The sequence below is a fragment of the Melospiza georgiana genome, chromosome 3 (assembly GCF_028018845.1).
Source record: "Melospiza georgiana isolate bMelGeo1 chromosome 3, bMelGeo1.pri, whole genome shotgun sequence".
Taxonomy (NCBI): Eukaryota; Metazoa; Chordata; class Aves; order Passeriformes; family Passerellidae; genus Melospiza; species Melospiza georgiana.
This window is the reverse complement of record NC_080432.1, coordinates 1,974,874-1,999,248: the sequence shown is the minus strand read 5'-3', so window position 1 is coordinate 1,999,248 and position 24,375 is coordinate 1,974,874. Positions and strand designations below refer to the sequence as shown.

Here is a 24,375-nt window from a genome sequence, read left to right as displayed (position 1 = left end):
AAGTCCCTTTCACAATATTGCCACCAAAAAGTGTGACAGTATCATGATACTGTTAAGCCAATTTGGGGATATTTTTAGTGTATAATTAACCCTGTTCAATGGGAGGGGAGATACAAGGGAGTTCCTGCAGGGAACTTAAATCCAGACTGGTTTTGTGCTGGGGAATGGTGCAAGGTACCACAGCACTAAAGGTACAGCTGCTGCAGGGCCCATCCCTCCTGACCTTTGAGGCAGTTCAGGAGACATGCCCTAATTACAGTAATTGGGTAAAATTGGATATGCATTGTCTGAAAATAGTGAATTCTACTCCAGTCAGGGCTTCAATTAAGCCCGAGTTTGCAGAGCTTTGCTGGGGTGTGTGTTCCATGAATCCCAAGGGAAGCAGTGGCATTAATCACGTTGTGAATGTGCTGCCCAGGGTGTCAGGAACTGGCCTTTAATGGCAGGAACTCTTTCTCTGTGTCTCCTGTAAGGAGAGGCACTTGACCTTTCTGTGTGAGATCCCAACCCTTCAGTGAGCTGAGGCAATCGAGCACTTCTGTCAGAGCTGGCCCTGGCAGCTTGTCAAGGCATGGAAATGTCACTCCTGACAGCCTTGGGGTGCAGCAGGTTATGGGCTTGGAGATTCATTCCCAGTTAGTGAAACTCCAGTTGAGAGCTGCTTTAGTTGGGTGACCTTGGAGTGCACATTGATTCCAGATGTTTGTGGGGTTTTTTCCCTGAATTCCCATGGCTTTTATGGACTATCCATAAGTCCAGTGCCTTATGACTATCTAGTCCTAGGCCTATTTCCTTATGGTTGTCTCAGCTGGAACAAAACACAGAATTTAGTGTTGGGTTTGGCAGTTGGACTTGATGACCTTTGAGATTTTTTTCCCAGCCTAAATGATTCTATGTCTATAGAAATTATTAGCAGATTAAATTCTCCTGTTCTTAGTACTAGTGAAAATCTGAAGCACCTCCACTGATGCCACTGATTTCCATTATTTAATTACTTTTTGTTTTAAGCTAAAATCTCTGTGGATCTGAAAGAACCCCAGTCCATTGGAGCAGTGTGTGAGAGCAGATGATGTTGTAGCTTTTCCTGTGAAAAACTCCTGGTTTCTGGTAATTAGATCCTTTAAACTCCAGACCATCCTGCATTGTTAATGAACCCTACTTGTTCAGTCCACAGGAACCAGTCAATCTCCACCTTTCCAATCTGTAATGTAAAAAAAAAAACAACAACAAGAACATAAATTAAAGCAGCCAGCAGCCAGGACCTGGCTGTGAGGCAGCTGTGGTGCTTCTCTGCTGGCTGGTGTCACCTGCAGACATCGGTGCTGGAGCAGTATTGAGGAGATTATTGATTCAAAATATCGAATACCACTGAGCCACAAAGAAATTCTAGGAGAAGACACGGTACAAAGAAGTCTCCTTTAAAAACCAACTCCCTGGGAGATGTTAAAACCAGCTCATGCACGTCACTGCTGCACAGTGGAAGGTTTTATAACTCAGTGTCATGCAGCAGTAAATCAGGAGTCTTGGGGGAGAAGCTAAAGACCTGTAATTCTGTCAGGAAAAGTCAATATGTGTCCTTGACAAGCACTTGCTGCCTCCAGACAGGTGACTTTGGGATTTTGGGTGGTTTCAAAACAGCAGCTCCTGTGTGTCACATGAGTTCCCTGTTGAGCCCAGCTCAAGTTGTATTTTTAACATTCTGAATCTCCTCAGTTCTGTCCCAGTTAGGATTCCTTCCCTAGAATTTCTCCCTTTTCCAAGGCTCTCCTGTCCTTATTAGGAGTTTGGAGAGGCTTTGGACTGGATTTTATATGGGATTCCTAGACCAGAACTCCATGTCTGTACATTGAGAAATGCTGAATAGGTGCTGCCTCAAATCTCTGTGTCCTCCACAACCCCAGATGGGATGGAAAACCTCCCTTCTGGTAACTTTTTAAACTCAGTTTTTACAATTTCATGGCACATCTGTAGTAGAGAACCTCTGCCTGACTTAAGCTTTCTGTTTTCCCCTAGTGACATTTAAAATGCTTTGTCATTTAACCCTAACTGATCATTCTTCAACCAGCAACTTTCCTATTTTTACATTTCTATCCATGGCTATTAAACTTAACTGACATAAAATGCCATTTTTACATCGATATTTTTGGGCTTTGTTTCATTGCCACCACCACATCTGCTTTTAATACCATGGCTTTTTGCCCAGTGTAATTTTACTTCATGTTTGTGGATTCATGGCTTCATGTACACGTCCTTGTACAAGGCTCATTTTTTGTTAATATTCCTCACTTTAATGTTCCCAGGCAGCTACTCTGACAATTGCTTTAAACTTGGGGAAATTATCCCTTTGACAGTTCCAAACGTTTGTATCATTGCCTGGTGCCATGTTCTGCTCTCTCAGGGTAAATATCCCCACGTGGTGCTCAGTGCTGCTTAGCCAGCAGCAGATTTGGAGATTTTTAGATTTTTAGGTGAGCAATTAACTTGTCTTTTTGTTGGATGTCATACTGGTGCTGAACTTCCCCTGGTAAGGTTTGAAGGAGATTTTTTTTCTTGCTGTCTGCATGAGGAGTCCAAGCAGTGTTCTGCTCTGCTGCCATGTCAGAACATCTTAGATGGCTCTTTAAATCTGGACCGGAGGCTTTGAATTTCAGTTTCCTTTAATTTCATCCTTTCAAGTAAAGCAGGTCCCAGAGAATTCCTCCAGCCAGGCTTGAACTGCACTTTGCTCTGCCTGGTGTCCTTTGAGGCCCTGTGGTTCAGGGTAATCCAGCAAAAAAGACTTTTCTTCTCTTTTCCCATTCTGTACTTATCAAACTCATCCCAGTCCCTTTTTTCCATCATTCCCTTTGTTCCATCTATCCCACAATTATCAGGGAGATAGGGATGGCATAATCTTTTCCACTATTAGTTGGTGACCCCCAGAATCAAGAGGTTACCTGTATCCTACACTGTGTCACCTGAGATCTACATTTGTCATTCACCAAAAAAAAAAAAAAAAAGAAAAAATTCTTTTTCTGAAGTGTTCTCAATGTTTTATTACTCTCTGTGGGAGTAAAAGCCCCACTGAGTGCCTGACTTTTCCCTGGCAAACCTCTAATCCAGTAATAAAAGAACCCTTGGTTTCCCACCAGTCTAAACCTGACTCTTAGATTGAAAAGAATAAATATATATATATTTATATATCAAGATATCATATTTATGCTGCATTTTTTGTCATACTGAAAACCAACTTGCCATTTGAATCACCTCACAAGACTCAAAATGTCTACATTTTGCCTTCCTTTTCAGGATCTGATTAAAAATAAGAGATTATGGTTTTGTCTTGATTAAATTTGATCTAAAAATCATGCAATAATGTGTTCAAATGAAATAGTATTGCTCTGTTGCTTGATTAAGGTAAGACTAATTGTGGGCGTAATTTTCATCAAATTAATTGAAAATAATGGGTGGGGGAAGGAGGAAGGGAAGAGAAATCTGTAACAGAATTAACATTGAGCAACAGCTCTGACTAAACTGGAATTAGAGAGGAATTGGTGCATTTTTGTTGTTAATGGGCTTTGAGTGTTTTCAACATTTCTCTTTCCAGAACCTGATTTCTCTTACCTGGATGCTCTGGCTCCCTATCAGCCCTTGGCAATGAAATGTGTTTACTGCCCCATTGACACCAGACTCAACTTTATTCAGGTGTCTAAATTACTCAAAGAAGTCCAGGTAATGAATTTTATGCTGCCTTTTCTTAGGTTTCTTCACACAGCTGAAATTAAATAAATTTAAAAAAATCAAAAATGGAAACAACACCCAGATCCTTTTCTCCATGAAGAGGACACAGCATTGAGCTCTGCTTTAGGAGAGGTCTAAGAAAAAGAAATTTCTTGTAGTATCTGCTGTTCCCTCTCAACTCTTTGTGCTTTAGTGGCCCATCCCATTTGTTTCTACTAAAATTTCCTTTCTGACTCATGACATAATTAAAATAATAACCAGATGTTTTTCCTGGTTGAGTATTTCCCTGTGTTCTATCTTGCTGAACTCTGAAATACACATTCTTCCAAACCTCCTAACAATGCCTGCATCTCTTTATCTCATTGTTCTGCAACCTGGCTTGTCACTGCAAACTCACAGAGCTGCCCCTGCCTGCCTTTGCATAAATCTCCTTCATGTTGTGCTGTCTCCAGGGCAGCTTGCAGAGCCACTGGCTTCTCCTTTGGCTTCCTTAAACCCTGCAGTGGCAACCATCCTGTTTGTGCTTTCTCAACATATTGCTGCAAAACTCCAGCAGTTGTTTTTGCAGCCTTGATTATTGAAGTTTCTGCAGCCCCACATGTTGACATTGGGATGGTCCCCACCACTGTTACCATTTCCTTCCAGTTAATCTGGCAAGGATTTGGGAGAAAACCCTATTTCATATTTTTATTTTTTCTCTCCTTGTGGCAAGGATGATATTAAAGTGGAGACGAGACATAAATTCTGGGAAGGTCACTGCTTCCAGTTTGCAGAACTGGCTTCTCCTTTGGCTTTTCCTTTGGCTTCCAGTTTACAGAACTGCCTTCTCCTTTGACTTCCTTCAACCCTGCAGTGACAACCAGCCTGTTTATGCTTTCTTAACATATTGCTGGAAGACTCCTGTTGTTGTTTTTGCAGCCTTGATCAATGATAGCCAAGTTTCTGCAGCCCCACATGTTGACATTGGGATGGTTTCCACCACTGTTACCATTTCCTTCCAGTTAATCTGGCAAGGATTTGGGAGAAAACCCTATTTCATATTTTTATTTTTCCTCCTTGTAGCAAGTATGATATCTTGCCACAGTGGCAAGACGTAAATTCCAGTAAGTGGCGATACGACATAAATTTCAGGAGGGTCGCCACTTCCAGTTTGCAGAACTGGCTTCTCCTTTGGCTTCCTTAAACCCTGCAGTGGTAATCAGCCTGTTTATGCTTCAGGAGTTGTTTTTGCAGCCTTGATTCCTGATGGCCAAGGTTTCTGCAGCCCCACATGTTGACATTGGGATCGTCTCCACCACTGTTACCATGTCCTTCCAGTTAATCTGGCAAGGATCTGGCAGAAAAACCTATTTCAAATTTATATTTTTTCTCTCCTTGTGGCAAGTATGATATCAAAGTGGAGACAAGACATAAATTCCAGGAGGGTCACTGCTTCCAGTTTGCAGAACTGGCTTCTCATTTGGCTTCCAGTTTGCACACCTGGCTTCTCCTTTGGCTTCCAGTTTGCAGACCTGGCTTCTCCTCCTTTGGCTTCCAGTTTGCACACCTGGCTTCCCCTTTGGCTTCCAGTTTGCACACCTGGCTTCTCCTTTGGCTTCCAGTTTGCACACCTGGCTTCTCCTTTGGCTTCCAGTTTGCACACCTGGCTTCCCCTTTGGCTTCCAGTTTGCAGAACTGGCTTCCCCTTTGGCTTCCAGTTTGCACACCTGGCTTCTCCTTTGGCTTCCAGTTTGCAGAACTGGCTTCTCCTTTGGCTTCCAGTTTGCAGAACTGGCTTCTCCTTTGGCTTCCTTAAACCCTGCAGTGGCAACCATCCTGTTTGTGCTTTCTCAACATATTGCTGCAAAACTCCAGCAGTTGTTTTTTGCAGCCTTGATTATTGACAGCCAAGGTTTCTGCAGCCCCACATGTTGACATTGGGACGTTAACATTTCCTTCCAGTTAATTTGGCAAGGATTTGGGAGAAAACCCTATTTCATATTTTTATCTTTTCTCTCCTTATGGCAAGTACGATATCAAAGTGGCGGCAAGACATAAATTCCGGGCGCGTCACCCTGCACACCTCTCCAGCTCCTGGAGCAGTTTCTGGCAATGCTGATGGGAATTCCCCCCCTGTTTCCCTGCAGCCCCTGCACGTGGTGTGCCCTGAGCAGTACACACAGCCCCCTCCCACGCAGTCCCACCGCACGGACCTGATGATTGACTGCCAGCCGCCGGCCATGTCCTACCGGCGCGCCGAGGTGCTCACGCTGCCCTACAAGCGCCGCTACGAGAAGATCGAGATCATGCCCGACGTGAGTCCCTGCAGGGGCGTTCCTGCTCACACACACAGCCAAATTCCAGCTCAGCAGCCTCTGGGAAGGGGTGGAATGGCTGAGTTGTTGTGGTTGGAAAAGGTCTTTAAGGCATCGAGTTGAGCTGTCAGCCAGCGCCACCGCTGTGGTTGGCCTCCAGTGCCACTTCCAGAGGTGGGGACTCCTCCACTTACCTTTCCATGAGGGAGTTGTTCCCAATATCCAACCTAAAACTCCTCTGGTGCTACTTGAGGCTGTTTCCTCTCATCCTGTCTCTGTTCCCTGGGAGCAAAGCTCAAATTCCCCTGGCTGTCCCCTCCTGTCAGGGAGTTGTGCAGAGCCACAAGGTCCCCCCTGAGCCTCCTTTTCTCCAGGCTGAGCCCCTTCCCAGCTCCCTCAGCCCCTCCTGCTGCTCCAGCCCCTTCCCCAGCTCTGTTCCCTTCCCTGGACAAGCTCCAGCCCCTCAATGTCCTTCTTGTCATGAAGGACCCAGAGGTGTCCTCAAGACTGGAGGTGCAGCCTCAGAACTGAAGGTATTTGTCCTTAAGATGTCTTGTAGCTGGAATTTACAGTTGACTCTCATCATGTAAAGCACATTCTGCCAACTGGAGAGCTAGGAAAGAACCATTTTTGAGAGATAATTTCACTCTATAAACTAATGGAAACTAAAAAAAAATAGCATTGGCTGGCTGAAAGAGATGTTCAGCCTGGAGGAGAGACCTCAGAGCCCCTTCCAGTGCCTGAAGGGACTCCAGGAGAGCAGGAGAGGTGTTGTATTCATATTGTTGTCTAATTATATTTTCTGAGTCTCATACCTTCTCGGTAGTTTTCTCATGGCAAATCTTCACAGCAGTGGTGTTGTTGCTTCTCAGTCAGGGCTCCTCTCCCCAGGCTCTCCCTGACCACCCCGCCCCCTTTTATCTCAGCTACCTCCATGGGCTACAGCTGCTGCCCAATCAAGGACATCACAGCTGCAGCCCATTTACAATAACCAGAATCAGGGCAGGGTCACTAATACAATAGAGAGATCTTTAACTGCCATACATATATTTACAATACATAAGTTAACTCAGGCCCCCACAGAGAGGGGCTTGGGATAAGGCATGGAGGGACAGGACACAGGGAATGACTTCCCACTGGGAAAGGGGAGATTAGGGTGGGATCTTGGGAAGGAAATGTTCCCTGTGAGGGTGGGGAGGGGCTGGGCTGGAATTCCAGAGAATCTGTGGCTGCCCCTGGATCCCTGAGAGTGTCCAAGGCCAGGCTGGAGCAGCCTGGGACAGAGGAAGGTGTCGGGATTGGAGTGGGATGAGCTTTAAGCTTCCTTCCAACCCAAACCATTCCATGATTCTGTGATTGTGAGCAGGCAAAAACTGTGTTCAGGTGAGTTGTCTTTTGCAAGGAAATCCCATCCCACAAGACAAACAGTGATGTCTGCCATGTGTGAAGTAACCAGTGACCACCTGATGAAATTTTAGGCAGAGCAGTTTGAATTAGCGGCCCCATGGACCCAGGAGCATGAAAAGGATCCAGAGGATCCAGGAGTTAGTAGCCAGAAATTGTCTTTCTCCTTCCCCAAATTCACCTGCTGTTAGAAATACCCTTCCCATTAAGGATCAGTTTTCAGTCATGGTAAAGAAGCAGTGAAAAGGCTCATTTGTATTCCAACAATTTCCATAAATGGTTAATTCCTACAGCCTGCAGGAGCCCAGCAGGTTAATGGATTGCTTGTAGCCATCTAAAATGTGGATTACTTATCCCCACAACATCTATTAATGATTTATTAACGCCATAAGTCAAATCCAAATGTACCCATATTACCAAGGGTGACCCATATTCTGACAGACATGAGCTTAAAATATTTTTTTGACAATCCAATCAGCACAAATGTGTCCTTGGATCAAAGGTGACAGTGGCTTTTTGCAAACAGGCATTACTGCCCTTTAGAAACTGGAATATTGAGTGACTTTTCATTGGAGTGTAGCAGGAGGAAGCATCCTTTAGTTGAGCCAAATATGAAGTGCAGAACTGGGAGCCACCCAGTAACAAATCCCTCAGGCAGCCCACAACACCCACTGCCACCATTTCACAGCATTTCTGTGAGGAGCTGCCCAGCCCCACTGCTTGGAGACAAGGAGAGGGCTTTAATTACAAAATATGCTTGGCTGCAGCTCCATCTTGGCATGTATATTTAATTGTTTGGGAAATTTACATATTTATTGGATCCTATTAAACCTAAGACTGGTGAAACTTGGCTTCAATTCACCAGCATGAAACCAATCCTGAGTTCAGAGTGCAGGGAGCCAGCCTGGGGCTCACTGGTTATTCAAATCCCACTGAGGCTTTGGGTTTCCACCTGAACTCTGAGGTGGAGCAGGTGTGAGAGGCTGTCCCTTGTGTCAGCCTCTGAGGGGATTGGATTCCAGCTCTCCTGCCCTTCCCAAAGGTGCAGGGAGGGAGGATGCTCTGCAGGGAATGTGGCATCACCAACCTGGGAACCACAGCTGGTTTCTGTTGCACTCACTTTAACTTGGAGAGATCCAGCAGAAATCTGGAAAAGGACAGAAATGGCCTTTTTTCCTCCTCCCCTAACAACTAAAATCCAATTATATTCACACAACAGTCCTAATTTCAGAGCTATCCACGCTCAGGGAGGAGAAATATCTTGTGATTGTCCATACCCAGGGGTTCTTCAGGCTGATTGTTCAGCCTGGGAAGGCTCTGGAGTGACCTTTCAGCACCTGAAGGGGACTCCAGGAAAGCTGGAGAGGGACCTTGGACGAGGAGTGGAGTGCCAGGACAAGGGGGAATTGCTCCCATTGCCACAGGGCAGGGTTGGGTGGGATATTTGGGATAAAATCTTCCCTGTGAGGGTGGGGAGGCCCTGGAATAGAATTCCCAGAGAAACTGTGGCTGCCCCTGGATCCCTGGAAGTGACCAAAGTCAGGCTGGATGGGGCCTGGTGTAACCTGGGATAGTGGAAGGTGTCCCTGCCTGTGACAGGGGGTGGCACTGGGTGAGATTTAAGGTTCCTCCCAACCCAATCCATTCTGGGATTTCCCTGGTTCCAAAGCTGCTCTTCACAACTCGTTGCAAAAGCTGCTTGGTCTGTGGTGATGCTCCTGAAAAGGCTCCTGAGAGCCAGGCTGTGCTTCAGGATTGTTAACAGGATGCCGTTCCCCAGCTCCAAAACATGCAAATCATCCTCCAAAAAAAGGATCTTGCTCCTTCTTTTTAAGGGAACTGCATGGTCCTGGTAAAAAATGGATGCAGCTTCCCCTTGTGCTGAGTGGGTTGTGCAAGACAGATTTCAGACATGATGGATGGGGCTCCCTGGTGTGGGAGTATTTGCTGCTTAATGTTCCCTTTTCAGTAGTTTAGGGTTTCTGAATATAGGAATTTCTGTAGTGCAAGGAAAGGGCATTTGTTTAATATGGGCTCCCACCAGCCCTGGGGTTCTGTGCAGGCTCAAGTGGCAATTGAAAAGGGCATTTTATAGCTCCTAGAAACCTTGCAGTGACTTGTTATTTGTCAAAACCATGTTAGCCTGAAATGGAATGATGAAATCCACCCTGGAAAAACCAGTGATTGCTAGATGTGCTGCAGGGCTGGGATTTGTGTGTGAAGTAAACCTAAAAGTCTCATAAAAGAATGGCTGCTGCAATGAAATCCTGACCAGACCCCCCTCCTGACATCCCCAGTCCCTTTCCCAGCTCAAAGCTCTGCCTGGATTCTTTGAAAACCAAAGGGTTGCTCAGTGTGGCTCCACTCAGTGCAGGCTGATGCCGTGGTAGAGTGAAATTTCCTTCCCAAAACCTGCAGTGATTCAGATGCTGGCCTGTCAGACTGATGGAAATTTACTTTTTTACTGCTGGACCTTGTCTATATTTCAATCACCTCAGCAAGGAACAAAGGCAGGTCAGGCAGGCCTGTTGTATGATAATGAGATTTACACTCACAGCAGCCTTTGTTTGGAGAGAGTTTTTAACAGTCCCAAGGCATCAGGCTGGGATGGCTCTTCCAGGGATTGTGCAAACCTTTACACTTTAAATAATTTCTTCTCAGCATCTGCCTTTCACTTAAAAAAAAAAAAAAAATTATAAAAAAAGACTGCTTCCTGGAAATTGGTTAGGCATTGTCTGCTCACAGGAGAAAGATGGGAAAATGGAAAACACCTTCTGGAGCAAACAGATAAAATTAAACAGTAGTGTCTGAGCAAATAAAGTGCCTCCAGTTTAATTACAGCTGAACAATGGTGCGGATCACTCGGTGCCTGCAGCTGACACTTCACTCAGGGCTCTCTGCTCCTCAAATACTCCATTTTGTGTTCTTCAGGACACAGCCCAGTCAGGAGAGTGTCAGTGTCCAAGGCACAGCCTGACACCAAGTGAAATTATCAGAAAATACTGCGGAGAAGAATTAGGAAAATTATTATTTTTCCTAATTCTTCTCCGCAATATTTTCTTTCCTAGCCATCGTAATTATGGAGGTTTCATCTTGACTCCTTTTCCTTACTTTTACCTGACCCTTCCAACTTCCTTCTGTGTTTCAAGGACTAAGGAGTTTTGAATTCTGTCCTTCTTCCCACCCTCAGCTCATTTTGGTGACCCCGCATTATCCAGTCTCTGACCTCTGTGTTCCTTTTTCCCTGACAATTCCCCCTGGGTTCAGTGTGCTGTAGCCTCACAAGAAGTAAGTGAAATACAATCTGGTTAAATGAAATAGAACCTGGTTAAATGAAATACAACCTGGTTAAATGAAATAGAACCTGTTTAAATGAAAAAGAACCTGTTTGCTTCTGCTGCTCAGCCCTGCCCCAGCTCCCAGCTCTCTGCAGAATTGCCTGGGGTCTCTCTGTGAGTTGGACCTCACCTTCTGACATTCCACCAAAACTGCTCTTTCCCAGCTTTTACCAGCTTCCCTCACACAAAGCCAGAACCAGTGCTGATAAATCCCCCTGATTTACCTCAGCAGAGCTCAGTGCAGCCTTTATTTTCTCCTTAGAAATGTCCCCCACCTCCCTCTGGTGTCTCTTCTCTCCTGGCCATTCAGCCTGAGAGAGTTCTCCTTCCTCCTCCTCTCTTTTTTGTGCTTGGAATGTGTTATCCTTCATTTCCTTTGCCTTTTTTTGTTGCTGTGCCTTTTCTGTGGTTGGTCTTACCCACAGGTTGTCCTATTTAGTCAGGTGGAACTCAGATCTCCTCTTCTGCTTCCAGCCTGCCTTTGCCTGCCTGTATTAATGTCTAGGTTTGTTTTTCCTTTCATTTTTGATGGCTGGCTGTAAGATAACACTTTTCTAGGCAGGCACTCAGCTCTCTCTTCCCAGTCAGCTTCAACAACAACATCCCATCCTGACTTGACATTCTGACCCATAAAATGGTTACTATATTTTGAATATTTTGATTTATGCAGTTTTTATGTCTTTCAAATGACTCATCTCTTGCATCTGCCTTTACTTTGAAGATATTTCATGTCCTTGCTTCCCCTACCTGTCATTTTTTGTTCAAATCCAAGCCTAATTTCTGCCTCTGCTGGTTCTGTTTTCCACCATCCTTTTTTAAGTTCCTCAAACAACTGCTCCCTGCCTGCTCCCAGGCTCCTGGGGAAGAGCTTCATTAAACAGCCATAAATCTCCTTCATTGCACTCTTTAAATACTCCTTAAACTGCTTTTTTGGCACAGGATTGGCAAAAAACAGTGGTTAGAGTTAGTGTTGAGTGGTTAGAGTGAGTCCTGGTGCTTGGAATGCCACCCAGGATTATTCCCTGGTGGGTGGCTGGTGTCTTTCTGGTTTGGGGACAAGATTTTGGGGACAAGGGTTTGGGGACAAAGTTCCTCCTGCTGATCTGGAGCCCTGGTCCAGTAGCTGCACGTGGAACATGCCCATGGAAAAGAAGAGCTTTAATTCATTGCTCAAAACTGCAGAGTGCACCCCAGGCTTTTTTATTTCTTCAGTGGATGACAAAATTTGGGCTCTGTGGAAGCCCAAAGCCAGGATCACTTTTGCAAGTGATAATTGCAAAATCTTTAGATACTCATGGTATGATTCTTTCTCCACTGAAGTTAATGAGACTTTAAAATCTGCTCCAGAGAGAGCTGTGGGAGACCCCCAGCGAGTGACAGCTCTGTGAAGTTGGGGGTAACTCAGCAGCTGAATTAAAACCCTTGGATTGTGTCAAATGTGAGGCTGAAAGCCCAACAGGACCTGACTCAGATCACCCACTAATGATCCCACAGATGCCCTTCATTTCTGGGCTCTTCTCTGCTGGAAAAGCCTTTGTTCCTTTAGGTCTTAAAAGCAAAATTCCCCAATTTCCATCCTGCCTGCAGAGTGCCTGTGCCTTGTTCCCTGTGCCTGCTGGTCACAAATCCACAGGCACATTTCAGTTCCCCTTTCACCCCTTGTGTTTGACCCCACATTTTTTTGTCCCTCTGAAGGATCTGATACTTGCACAATTCCTGCTCTTGGCCCCTGGTTTAGCTGTGAAACCAAGGCTGGATCTGTTGGAGACTCCTCCTGTGTCTGACCTGGCCATCAGAGCTGCTGGTACTTAAATAATTAATAAATCAGTAATTAAAATACTTTAAAAAATAAGGGATAAGAGGAGGCAAGGAAGTAAGAGGTGAGGGAAATTATCCTTCTCTCCTGACACCATCATCCAAATTTAAGTCACATGGCAAAGACCATGGTTTTCATTCTGCTTATAATACTGACTCTAAGATCCTCCCTGTTTGTGAAAAGGCTGCTGCACAGCCTTGAAGCAATTTTTGTCCTACTCAAGATGCTTTCCTGCACTCAGAAACTGGATTTGGTGTGTGTGAGGAGCAGGAGGGATGGAGGGATGGAGGATGGGGCAGGTTCTCCATGCAGGTTTTGCTGAGGAGTAGTTACAATAAAAACCTCTGCAGGTGTGACCTCCAGGGCTTTCTCTGAACTCAAGCAGATTTTTAAGTCCTTGGGCTTCTCTGATAATTGGCAGGGGATATTTTTTTTTGTCCCATACAAATTCCACCCTATTCAGGGATCTGGGTGGGAATTGCTTCATACCCAGCAAGCTCCAAGGCTGTATTCCATCATTCCCACCTCGAAATGGAAGTGCCCTGAGGGCTCACGTGGCCAGAACCCAGCTGCAGTTACCAACAGTGTTTATATTGTGCCTCCAAAAACTGTAAGACTTCAAATTGCAGAGGCTTTTGCCCCTGCTGTTCCCAATAGATGCTGTTCAAGCCCCCACTGTCTCTGATGGCCAAAAACATCCTAATTTCCAGCCTACACATACTCACTGCTGGCCTGCACGCATTTATTCCTAACATCGTGTTTGGGCATAAATACATTTTCCCTTTTGTTGGTATTTTCCCTGTGGTGTTTATGTAGAATAATCAAATTCTCCCTTTGGTTTTCTTTTTTGCCAGGCTAAACAAGCCAAGATATTTAGTTTCCCCTTACAAGACAGCTCCTCCTGCCTTATTTTACCCTTCAGAATCTCTTACTTGAACTGAAATTACCCACAATTTACAAGAAGTTCAGATGAAATCTTGCCGGGCCCAATGTAAAGTGTGATGGCTCATCTCAGAAAGAATTACCTGATTCTTTCTGTGCTTGCATTTACCCTTTTTCATGGCCATGTCACATTTGTGACTCTCCTGGGATGGACTAATAAACCTGAACCCTTCACCTCTGTCCTTTGCAGCAGCTGCCAGCCCACAGCAGAAATTCTCAGTATTAGCCCCATCCTTGGCCTTCATTTTGTGCTATTGAATTTCACCTTGGTTTTCTCACTCCAATTCTTGTCTTTGAGTTTTTCCTCTCTCACAGCCTGGTCCTGTTTTCTGTTAAAGGTGCCCTACAAACTTCAGTGGGACCTTTCTGAACACTCCTCCTCACTCTGTGCTGAGGTCATTAATGAAAACTGGGAATTTCATTAATGGCCCTTCAGGAATTGCAGCAGCCCAGGAGTTCCCTGGGAATCTCTTTCCTTGAACCAGAGCTTTCCCCACCTCAGGACTGCCAGAGGAATCCTCAGTCTGGGGTTTCCCATCTGCTTCTCTGCTTTGATCCCACCTTTAATGCAGAGTTCCCACATTTATGCATTTGAAAATTTGAGTTTGAAAATCTGGAAAACACATTTAATGATGTAAAAACCCAGCAGGGCCCTTTTCTAAATACACATGCTGTAATCTAATGTACACATCAGTGATTTCAGATCCTACAGTTTCAGGGGATTTTAACTGCTGGTCACTTTGCTGTGCTCCTGCTTGTTCTCCATATCCAGCTCACCTCACTCAGCCCAAACAAGGAGTTTTGGGAGGTGTTCCAAAAATCTAAGAAGAAATTACTGGAACTAGGATGTTAAAATGCTGTTGTACATCCAGCATGTCTGTCCCTGGGAGAATCCTCCAGAGAACCAAGACCATATGTGCTGGAAGTCTGGTCCTGCCCTGATTTTATTCACTGATTATTTAGCCTCATTTTATTTTTACTGTGAAGTTTCAGGTCCCAACCTCAGGAGTTGTTCAGCCCCTCATTGCCAACAAGAGGATTTTTGGCTGGTGACTGAGGACAACTTAAACCTGGGGAGAGTTGTCCCCATTGAAGTCTCTAGGAGGGTTTTAAGAGTGACTTAACCCACATTGTTTTTTATCAATATCTGTAATTTGGCCAACAACAGTGTTTGTGCTCACAGGGTGTGTGTCAAATCCTCTTTTGGGGTGGGAAATGCAACCCTACAGGAAAGACTTCATGGTAAAAACATCTTTCCTCTGCTTTAGCATGGGCAGGCAGCTCTGATCACAGGAGGAGAACATCCCAAGCTGAAAACTGAAATAGTGCACACATCCCCCCCAGATTTCTCCTAAGGCAGTCCAAGTGCTCCTCCATGGGCAGGGGACTGATTAATGTGCTGTTAGATCTCAGTGTCCCTGCTTTGGTGGCTTTCCTGGTGCCAGCATGTGACCCTGGGCTGGGGATAATGACTGGAAGGAAGACTCATTTATTCCTGCTTGGTGGGGGGCTTTTCAATCTCACACACAAAGGCACAACAAGAGGCAGCCACTGCAAGTTGGACAAATTCAACCTTGAAATGAGACACGGCTTCCTGGCTGCCAGGAGAATTAAAGTTTGAAACCATTTGTGAGGGGAAACAGTGGAGTTGCCATAGCTTGGAGTTCAGACAAGACTTGCTGCCTCTGTGAAAAGGATTTCTTTAATGCAGCATTCTGGAGGAGTTCTGTGATTTGTGTGTGCAGGAGGTCACTTGAAAGGAGTGGAGCAGTGCTGCCTGGCCTTGCTGGGAGAATTACTGGATGTGATTAAATGACCTTTTTGCTTTGGGTCACTGAGTTTCTGTAATAAAAGGATTGGCTGCCACATGGAGAGGGCTGTGAGCTGGGGAGGAAATCAAAATGAATGCCTGTCCTACTGTCCTTCTGACTGTAAATTATCCAAGTGTTGCTGTTTAGCCTGTTTAAAACCTGCAGAGATGTTAATAGCAAAATACTTCAGTGGCAGGAGAAGACTTTGGTTCCAAGCCACTCCCTGTTCTTTAAGGATCTTTCTCTTGACAGGATTTGTCGTTTTGCTCTCCATCAGAGCCTGGTTTGTATCGATCCTCCTCAGGAAGGTGCTTGGGATGGAAAGTGCCTTCGACCACTGGGAGGGCAGCAGAACTCACTGCTGCAAGTGCTGCTGGTTTTAGATCCCAGGAGAAATCTGAAGCAATGATTGTCATTATATTTTCATTCTCTTTGCCTTCAGCAACAAACCATAAAGGCTGTATTCAAATTGCCTGCTTTAAAGATCTTGAACAGAGTCCCAGAGTAACAGTGAGATGAATTGCTCCATCAAAGTTTGGATTTCTAGGATTCACCACGGCTGAATACAGACAAAATTTAGGGATTTTCAATGCGGCCCGTGTTTTTTCCAACACACCAACTGCTTTATTCCAAAGAGCTGCTCTCAAAATGTTCCTGCAGCTTTAACAGTGGCAGGTGAGAATTGTAGAACTTATTAAAAGGACTTTGCCACCATTGAAACCAACAGAAAAACCCTCTTAGTGGTTTCATGGCAAAAGGATTGGGCATCCTGGCACCTTGCATTCCCTTGGAGGGGAAAAGGGAATAATTTCCTCCATTCATGAGCACTGTTTTCTGCAGAATTCCTTTGGAAAAGTGGTTGGAAGAGGTTCTTCCCAACTGGCCAACTTCCTCTGGTCTCAGCAGGTGCAGCACTGCCCACCCAGGCACTGCCAGCAGTGTCAGATCCAAACTCCAAGCCAAAATTAGATTTTATGTCTTTCAGGGAAGAATTATATAAAAAGGCAGTGGAAAGGGTTTTGTGCAGCATTGTTGGAATAATTTCAAACTAATCAACAGTGGGTTGATTGAAAACATTGGGGTTTTAAGGACAAACAGTTCTTATTCCAGATATTCTTCAGTCAGGAACTGAAAGGAAACTCACTTTGATTTTTCATTGTCCATCAGCATCACAAATATAATAATGCTGGATTAGACCACGAGTGTTACTAACTAAAATTATTAATGAAGCAATTGTCTTTTCACACAAGGGTTCTGTGTGTTTATTATGGTTTTTGAGACCAGCCCTGGTTCCTGCAAACCTCGTGCTGCTCTGCCCATGGTGTGAAATCCATGATTTTGGGAGCTGGAAGGAGGCTGGGCAGGTCCGAGGAGCTCTCAGTCTATCAGTGGCTTTGTGTTTACAGTTCATTAGCCCATGTTTAAAAATACCACACTGCCAATTTATCTCACAGCTGGGTTCATGCACATTTTGAGCTGATCACTTGCTGAACAAAATCTCCTTTTGCTTCAGCTTGCAGATTCCCTCGTGCCCTTGGAGATCAAGCCTGGTATTTCCTTGGCAACAGTTTCTGCTGTGCTGCATACTAAGGACAACAAGCACGTGCTGCAGGTACAGTCTAATGGGAAAGGGAGAAAAATATCCTTAACTCTGGCTTTTCCTGCCATCCAGGACCCCTCCTGCAGCTCCTTCCCTCTGGGGCAGAGCCCTTGGCAGAGGCTTTGCCCTGGCATGTGCAGGTGAGGAATTACACCCAGAGCAGGGAGTGGGATGCAAATAAATCTCTCTGCCCTCTTTTCCTTGGCCATGTGCCTGGCTGAGATGAATGGGGAAGTGAGATAATTCCTGCAGAGAGGCTACAGATCATCCTGCTGTCTTCCAGAGTCAGGAACAGCAGCAGTCAACCTCTCAGGACCAAGGGTTAGAGGAGAGAGATGGCCTGGGACATCAGGCTGGGGAAGGGACCATCTGCCCTCAGTTTCCCTGGAGGTTGTACATCTCTCCTCTCCCTTCCTGCCACCCCCTTCAGGCTGGCCCTGGAATTCCTGGCATGAGTGCCCTGCAGGAGGAGATGATGTCCAGGGACCTGCCCTGGTCCCCTTTCTCTCAGATCCACGAGCCTGCAGGGCCTCACTGAGCAGCCCTTCCCACACTTGGGCAGAGAGCCCAGTGTGGAAATGTCAGGGCTGTGAAGGTTGGTGAGGATTTCTGTCAGAGCACAGCAGACAGGCTGCCCCCCTCTTCCCAAACAAACCATGGAAACCCTCAGCAGCTCTGGGAACCTTGAAGTGCTGCAGTGGGATTGGTCTGAGGCTGCTGTTGTTTTCATTTCTCCCTTCTCCACTCATTCCTGCTGCCAAATAAACTGAGACCTGGGCTTGAAATGCCAGAGTCCTCATAAATGGCTGGAGCTAAGCCATTTCTCTGAGTTCTTATTCCCTGAGTAGTTGCTCCCTCTGAATTTCCCTGTTTCCAGCCTGTTGCATCCTTTAGAGTGGGAAACTTGGCTGTTTCCCAACCTGTTACATCCCTTTTTTTTCCCTTCTCATCCATCAGCTCCCTCCAAAACCTCCCCAGCCTCCTGCCAGCAAGAAGAGGAAGCGGGTGAGTGATGATGTGCCCGAGTGCAAATCTCTGAAGCCTCTGCTGAGTGGCTCCATCCCCATGGACCAGTTTGTGCAGACTCTGGAGAAGGTGAGGAGCCTTTGGTGGGATTGATTCCAGCAGATTTCTGCACATCTCAGAGAGAGGGGAAATCATTTTAGTGCAGCTTGAAATGGAGAAAGGCCACTGAGTGGTTAAAGTGCTCCAGGGTGTCCCTGCATATCTGAATAGAGGGAATTGTTCCCTGTGGAGCCTTGTCCTGCTGTGCAGGGTTCATGTCAGTGATCCCCTCCTGTTTCCCATGGAAGCAGAGCTTTTGGGTGGGTGATTTGCCTCACAGAACTTTTGGATTCAGCAGCTGAGGGAGTCTCAAAAAGCATTTAAATTTCCACAAGAGCTGTAAGAAGGTGACCAAGTGTAGAACAGATCCTGGAAATGTCTCCAGTGGTGGAGGAGCCTCCTGAGGAAGCTGCACAAATTTGGTTGCTGCTCTGTGGAGTCTTGTTCTCACCTGCAGGAGATAAAGGATTGCAGACTTCCAGTGCCTAAAGGAGCTCCAGGAGAGCTGGAGAGGAACTCGGGACAGAGGATGGAGGGACAGGACACAGGGAATGGCTGCACACTCCAGAGGGCAGGGATGGATGGGATATTGGGAAGGAATTCTTGGCTGTGAGGGTGGGGAGGCCCTGGAATAGAATTCCCAGAGAAGCTGTGGCTGCCCCTGGATCCCTGGAAGTGTCCAAGGTCAGGCTGGACAGGGCTTGGAGCAGTTTGGGATAGTGAAGTGTCCCTGCCATGGCAGGGGGTGGCACTGGATGAGATTTAAGGCCCTTCCCAGCCAAACCAATGTGTGATTCCATGAAATTCCCCCTCACCCCTGTGCCTGCTCTCTCCTCTGTCCCAGTTTCCCTGAGCTGTGCTGATTTCCCTCTCTCTCCCTCTCCCTCCCCAAATCCAGCACGGATTCAGTGATGTCAAGGTGGAGGACACGGCCAAGGGCCACATTGTGCTGCTGCAGGAGGCTGAGACCCTGATTCAGCTGGAGGAGGACTCCACCCACATCATCTGTGACAACGATGAGCCCCTGAGGGTCAAACTGAGGGACCTGGTGCTCAAATTCCTGCAGAAGTTTTAGCTCATGGACATCAGGAGGCTCTGCAAGGAGAGAGCCTGGAGCAGCACAACTTGGAGCTGTCCAAGGAGAAAAAGAGAGAGAATTTTGTGATTCAGAGAGACCAGAAACCACCTTCCCCTTCATGGAGGAGCAAGGGAGTATTTTTTAATATCTATTTTTAAATCTTATTTTTAAGCTGTTTTGGAATACTTTGGAGGAGATTCCTGTTGTGTAAAATTGGGAGCTGGGAATCTCACAGGAGACAGGAGCTGCAGAGTAAATAACTGGGGTGTTTATTTACACCAGGGTGAACTGCTGCTCCCCTGTGTCCCTCAGCAGTCTCTGCCCCAGTCCTTCACCTGCCAGAACTCTGCAGGAATATTGAAACAATGGCCTTTTTCCTCCCACTGCTTCTTCCCAATCCCCAGATCCCATTCCCTGTGTGTCCTTCACTGGCACGAGGAGGGGAGAGCTGGTGAGGCAAAGATTGTACAAATAAAAATGGAAAAAAAGGAGTCTGGTGGACATGGAGAACAGTGGGAAGATCCTGGCCATTCCCTGCACCAGCAGGGACACTTTGGAAAAGCTTTATCCTGTAGGAATCCAAGTGTTTATTGATGCTGCAGCCTCACCTGTTCCATCCACATCTGTCCATGGAGCTCCAGGCCCTTCCCTACAGCTGGTTCCTCCTGGGTTCCTCCATCACCTCAGGAGGACACTTAGGGGAGTCCATAAAGTAGGAAAATTCCTAATGCTCATAAAAAACCTTTTGAGATTTAAGTGCCTCTTGTTTCTACCTTCCAAAACCTTGTCCTTTCAGCCCCCCATCTCAAATCCTGGATGGAATTCTGAGTCATTTATCCAAAGCCATCTGTACTGCAGACCTGGGGAGGCTTTTCCCTCCCCAAATCACTTATTTGGGGCCTCACCTCAGTCAATAGTATTGCTCTTTAAGACAACCCATTTCTCAGATTTACTGCTGTTCATTTTTTTATTGGATTGTTTTGTATTTATTTGGTGTTAAAAAATAAAAAGCAGAGTGAGACTGCCCAGGAGGGAGCACATCCCTGTGGTTAATAAAAGCCTCTCCATGCCCTTTCCACATCCTTGTCCTGACACCTTTGGGAAATGAAGCTGATCCTCCAGTTCATCCCTTTGAGGAGATGCAGGCAGTGGAAGCAGCTCTAATAAAATCTCTGCTGTGTCCACATCTCATTTCATTCCCATAAAGAATTTCTGTTGGGTTGGGTGTGCAGATCCCAGCACCCACACCTTTATCCTGTGTGCGCCATGGCTGTGTGAGGAGTGGTGTCACCAATGGGAAAAACTTGGGGCACTGGAATAATTAAATCCTCATCAGAGTTTGCAGCTTTGCTGCTTTAGCATCACTTAAAAACAAAGAACTGGGATAATTTCACTTTAATAAACTGCAAAGGGATTATTGCTAACCCAGAGAGGCAGTGGGATAAACTCATCTTTCTGCTGGTTACCTCAGCTCCAGCACTGATGCCACTGCTCCAGTGCCTTCCTTTGCACATTCCCAAGGCTTTCCCACCCTCCTCAGGGAGAGAAAGTAAAAATGAAAAGCTTTTACATTTTTCTTCCTGTCATTTTGTGCAGGAAAACTTCTCATTGTTCCATCAGTCCAGCAGCTGAGAGTGGATTGTTTTGTTATATTCAGGTTGTGTGTGCTGGAGAAACAAACATGCTGGGAGGGGAATTCTTTAATGAGAAACCCTAATTAAACTGGAAGAAGAGGTGCTTGTTCCTTCTGCACAGAGAGAGAAGAACAAACAGCATTTCTCCAGGCTGGGTCAGTCCTGCCAGGGGAAGAATACCATGGATGCAGTCCAGGCTTTATCCAGAATTTAATGGCCAAAGAACAGCAAAGGTTCCTGGCTTCACTGTCCTTCTTCCAGAAGGGAAAATAAATCCCCTTGGCCCCCATGTGGTTCCTTGTGCCATGGCCATCCCCATTCCCTCCCTGAGCTGCTCCCCTCATTAAACACAATTAGTGGGGTGTGTGGCAAGTGATTAATTCCCAGTGACTTCCCAACCTGTGCTCCCACAGAAATAATGGGGAGGAAAGGTTAAAATCAGATTTCTGCTCTTGGATGGCTTTTATGGAACAGCTGTTCCTGGGTGGAGAGAAATTCATTGTGTTTTCTCTCCTCCATTAACGTGAAATGAAAATTAAAACAACTGGACCAGACCAGTCAGTGCCAGCTCCCTGCCCAGGCTCAGTCAATGTCACTGGGATCTGTCCCCTCTGTGGGCACCTGGACGTGAGGAGCAGAGGGAAGCTGGGCCAGGTGCTGGATCTGTGCCCCACCAGCAGCTCAGCCCATGGGAGGAGTGGGAATGAGAGCAGAGGGATTTGGGATTGGCTGCACATCATGGCCTGGGCAGGCACATGGTGGCAAAGGTGGGATCTGACAGGCCCCATTCACCTGTCACAGGTGAGCTGTCACCTGGGAGCCATGGACTGTGACCCCATCCCTCAAGGATCCGTGGATTGTGACCCCATCCCTCAGGGATCCATGGTCTGTGACTTCATCCCTCAAGGATCCATGGACTGTGACCCCATCCCTTGAGGATCCATGGATTGTGACCCAGTCCCTCAAGGATCCATGGACTGTGATCTCATCCCTCAAGGATCCATGGATTGTGACCCAGTCCCTCAAGGATCCATGGATTGTGACCCAGTCCCTCAAGGATCCATGGTCTGTGACTTCATCCCTCAAGGATCCATGGACTGTGACCCCATCCCTCAAGGATCCATGGTCTGTGATTTCATCCCTCAAGGATCCATGGACTGTGACCCCATCCCTCAAGGATCCATGGACTGTGACCCCATCCCTCAAGGATCCATGGACTGTGATCTCATTCCTTGAGGATCCATGGATTGTGATCCAGTCCCTCAAGGATCCATGGTCTGTGACTTCATCCCTCAAGGATCCATCAGCTGTGGCCTCATCCCTTGAGGATCCATGGATTGTGAGTTCATCTCTTGAGGATCCATGAACTATGAATTCAGTGTTTGAGGATCCATCAACTGTGACCCCATCCCTCAAGGATCCATGAATTGTGACCCAGTCCCTCAAGGATCCATGGACTGTGATCTCATCCCTTGAGGATCCATGGACTGTGACCCCATCCTTCAAGGATCCATGAATTATGACCTCATCCTTTGAGGATCCATGGATTGTGAGTTCATCCCTCAAGAATCCATGAACTGTCAACTAACTCATTGTTTGAGGATCCATCAACTGTGACCCCATCCTTCAAGGATCCATGGACTGGGACCCAGTCCTTCAAAGATCCATGGATTGTGACCCACTCCCACAAGGATCCATAAACTGTGACCTCATCCCTTGAGGATCCATGGATTGTGAGTTCATCCCTCAAAGATCTGTGGACTATCAACTCATTGTTTGAGGATCCACCAACTGTGACCCTGATCTCTCAAGGATCCATAAATTGTGACCCCAATACCTTGAGGATCCATGAACTGTGACCCTAATCCTTCAAGGATCCGTTGACTGTGACCCAGTCCCTCAAGGATCCATCAACTGTGATCTCATCCCTCAAGGATCCATGAACTATTACCTCATCCCTCAAGGATCCATGAATTGTGACCCAGTCCCTCAAGGATCCATGGTCTGTGACTTCATCCCTTGAGGATCTATGAACTGTGACCCCATCCCTCAAGGATCCATGGATTGTGACCGCATCCCTCAAGGATCCATGGACTGTGACCCCATCCCTTGAGGATCCATTGACTGTGACCCAGTCCCTCAAGGATCCATCAGTTGTGATCTCATCCCTTGAGGATCCATGAATTGTGACCCCAGTCCTTCAAGGATCCATGGGCTGTGACCTCAGAAGACCATGTAGGGGACAGGTCCTCCCTCAAGGAGCCGTCACCTGGGGCCAGTCACCCAGAAGGGGTGGCAGCAGGTCCTTTCCTGGCCTCCAGCAGGAACTGGTGGCTTTCATGGCACTGCTGGGCAGACCGGGAGCAGTTCCAGTGAAATTGCTTTTCATCAAGGAGTGATCATCCAGAAGGGAAAATGGAGGGCACTTTGTAGTGCAGAGGAGTGGAGTGTAAAGCACTTCACCCTGCCCTCCTCTGGGAGCAGGGAATGAATTATTAACAGGATTTATCGCCTCTGTTTCCTCATCCCAGGGCACAAACCCTCACAGAGAAACGGAAATGGAACCGGAGCTGTGGCTCCTCTCACCAAACACAGCAGTTACAGCAGGACAAAATATTGATCAGGAGATTTTTACCTCAGGAAAAGCCTCAGGAGAAAATGGGCTCCGGCTGAATCCGTGCCCAAGATGCTGCTGGGCTGGTTTGGGAGCCAGATCCCGAACCAACATCCCACTGCTGCTGCCAGGCCGGGGTCCTGGAGTGGGGAATTCTGTGCCCTGCCCTGCCAGGGATGGCCCTGCCTCCCTGCAATGTTCTGGGGAGAAATCACAGGCATTTGGGAGGCTGAGCATCCACCTCCTCCCTCCAGCACTAAAATCCTTTGGGCTTTCCCTGAAACCTCTCCTGGAAACAAACCCAAGCACAAAGCAAGCCCTACTCCAAGGCAGAAGGGAAGAAAAAGGACACAATTCCCAGTGGGAGGAGCAGCAAGGGCAGGAGACACAGAGGTGAAAAATGACAACAGAGTCAAAAAGTGACCATGGAGGAAGCAGCTGCTCAGGAGGGAGGGCAAAACACAAAAGGCAGCAGGAAGGAAGAGAGGAAATCCAGGCACATGCAGGAAATTCTGGGGGATTCCCAGCCAGCATGGAGGGGATCCCATGGCTCATGGCCCAGCTGGCTCCATTCCTCCCTCTGCTCCTCCCTGCAGGTTTGAAGCTGGGAATCTCCTTCCAAACCTCATGGATCCCTTTGGTTCTCCCATCTCAGCCTCCTGTACAGGAAAGGGACCAGGAGCATCCTGAGCCAGCAGTGCCACAGTAGCTGTCCCTAAAGGTTCTGGGCTCTGGATCCCTGGGATGGGAAATGGGATGGGATGGGATGGGATGGGGTGGGATGGGATGGGATGGGATGGGATGGGATGGGGTGGGGTGGGATGGGATGGGATGGGATGGGATGGGGTGGGGTGGGATGGGATGGGATGGGATGGGGTGGGGTGGGATGGGATGGGATGGGATGGGATGGGATGGGATGGGATGGGATGGGATGGGATGGGATGGGATGGGATGGGATGGGATGGGATGGGGTGGGATGGGGTGGGGTGGGATGGGGTGGGGTGGGATGGGATGGGATGGGGTGGGATGGGATGGGATGGGATGGGATGGGATGGGATG

At 47.0% G+C, this 24,375-nt stretch overlaps 1 protein-coding gene across 2 annotated transcripts in view; it reads left to right on the top strand.

The window, feature by feature from the left end:
• The window catches only part of INTS9 (integrator complex subunit 9), a 61,540-nt gene extending 41,443 nt beyond the window's left edge, over positions 1–20,097 (top strand). For both annotated transcript variants that reach the window (XM_058020170.1, XM_058020171.1), the window contains exons 13-17: positions 3,587–3,711; positions 5,847–6,014; positions 16,839–16,937; positions 17,883–18,020; positions 18,889–20,097. In XM_058020170.1, the coding sequence (XP_057876153.1) occupies positions 3,587–3,711; positions 5,847–6,014; positions 16,839–16,937; positions 17,883–18,020; positions 18,889–19,065 (707 nt within the window). In that variant the 3' untranslated portion in view covers positions 19,066–20,097. The remainder of the gene's footprint in view (positions 1–3,586; positions 3,712–5,846; positions 6,015–16,838; positions 16,938–17,882; positions 18,021–18,888) is intronic.
• Positions 20,098–24,375: the final 4,278 nt, after the last annotated feature.